At 46.6% G+C, this 2,003-nt stretch overlaps 1 protein-coding gene across 1 annotated transcript in view; it reads left to right on the plus strand.

Annotated features, from left to right (window-relative positions):
* Nucleotides 1-97: 97 nt before the first annotated feature.
* The window catches only part of LOC102027033, a 74,643-nt gene continuing 72,737 nt past the window's right edge, over nucleotides 98-2,003 (plus strand). The window contains exons 1-2 of the mRNA XM_013510133.1: nucleotides 98-112; nucleotides 1,625-1,729. Coding sequence (XP_013365587.1) covers nucleotides 98-112; nucleotides 1,625-1,729 — 120 coding nt within the window. The remainder of the gene's footprint in view (nucleotides 113-1,624; nucleotides 1,730-2,003) is intronic.

Below are 2,003 nucleotides of genomic sequence, written 5' to 3' on the forward strand. Positions count from 1 at the left end.
CACTCGGCTTAATCAATTGACTCCCTAAACTCATCAGCAGTCTCATAAAAAGCTGGCCAATCTTTATCTTGAGCCATGTCTGTCATTGAAAGGGAGCATGTACTGTGTAACGGTAAGAATTTCCCCTGAAGAAAATGGGTCATTAGTTTGGGTCCTGATGTCAGTCTCACCGGAGGTGTCATGGGAGAACAGGTATTGGTGGGGATGAAGATGAGCAGACTTCTGCCTGAGGAGAGGGACTAGGTCCAACGGAGGGGAAAGAGCACCATCAGCTGCTCAGGAGGCGGAGAGGGTTGCCTGGCATCAGGAAATGTAGGACCCCATGCTGAGGCTGGAGTGGGGGTCCTGCCAGGAAGCTGCCAGTTACAAGCAGGGTTCTGTGACATGCCTGTGTTGGGCTCCGTGGAGCTCTGGGTGGGGCAGCTTCAGCCACACAGACCTGAGCAGAGTTCCCAAGTCCATGGTTAGGGCACAGCTTCGGAACACCAGGATGTAAGTGATAGCTCAGCACTTCTTTCCCTTTCTATCGAACAGATGTAGCTGGAGAACAGAATTATAATTCAGAGACACATCCTTTACCCAGTATATTTGTTTTCCCAATTTGTACTGAGATCAGGCTGTGTAACAAAAGATCAGCCTTCTTTTTCTTTAAAAGTTCCTCCTTAAATATGCCCCAATTAGCCAAAAGGCATCAAAGTGTTGAACTCTCTAGAAATCCCTCTGGGGCTCCCGTGTTCAGCAGGAGCTTTACAAGATTGAGTGTTGTCAAAATGTGGACTCAGTCCTCTTGAAATCAAGAGCTTTTCATGCAACACACCCTCCATATCACTAAGAAAAATACCCTCCTTAGAATTAAAATAAACTAGACTACAATACTAGTGCAACGAAGTATAAGGACCAATGTCTTCACAGGTACACAAGCTAAATAAAGTCCTGAGACACTTGTGCAGATACAAGAGTAATACAGAGGGGATGGTAGTAAAACTCAAGCACATGCTCCAAACCAAGCCATGGAAACACTACCTTGAAAACGGAAAGGGTGCCCCCTGTCTGGAACTGGATGAACTCTGAGAAATCAAGCAGGCTTTGCTGTGGGCCTAAATACCATCACACAGGCAGTCTCTCCAAAGGAGGGGCAGGTCAGTTCACCATAATGCACAATTGCAAATTTAGAATTCAAAATTCAAAATTATGAAACCAAATAATCCTGTCTGGGCCCCGGGTGCAGAGGTGTCCATAAAGTCAGGAGTCCTTATAGGAAACAGAAGAGAAAGATGTCTTGTGAGACAAAGGAAAAGGAGGCAGAGGCACAGCCTTCTGTCAGGGAACACAGGACATGTTCAGACACAGGGGAAATGCACAGGACTTAGTAGAGTAAATCAGGCCTGAGGAGGTCTGAAAACTTAGACCCCGTCCCAGCACTCCTTCCTGCTTCCAGAAAAGTACCCTCCCCTCCGTGTGCACTTCTCCCTGGAAACAATAAAAGCGAGAGAGTTTCTTCTCTTTTCTAGTTCTGGGGTGAAAATCTCCCAGCCCCCATGTCATACATTACTGAATTAGTTTCTTTTTTTCTTTTTTTTATCCTCCGCTTTTTACCACTCTTTTTTTTATCACTCTCAAACAGTCAGCTGGGATCTGGGCCAGTTCCGCAGTATTCGGTGCCAGGAACAAAGTCCGCCTGCTGAGGCCTGAGAGGGAAGACCCGCTGGAGGGGGAGAGTGGAAGTGAGGTGGGAAGAGGACCCCGTGCACGAGTTTGGAGAGGGCGGAGAGAAAGGGAAATCTTACTCGGTGCTGAGGAAGGTTTTCAGTTAGCCGGGATAATGGGCAGAACTGGTCAGTAAAAGAGCAAAGATCTGTGCAGTTCTCACACATGTTGATAAAGCAAGCTGGAGCTTGGTTCAGCACAGGCAAGTTGAAAAAATGTTGCATAAATTATTAAATATAATCCATGGTTTCTTCAGGCAGGAACCTTAGATACTGAAAACTGGGATAAGGTGGGAG

Source organism: Chinchilla lanigera, unplaced genomic scaffold (genome assembly GCF_000276665.1).
Source record: "Chinchilla lanigera isolate Chin_1 unplaced genomic scaffold, ChiLan1.0 scaffold00212, whole genome shotgun sequence".
In the NCBI taxonomy this organism is placed as follows: Eukaryota; Metazoa; Chordata; class Mammalia; order Rodentia; family Chinchillidae; genus Chinchilla; species Chinchilla lanigera.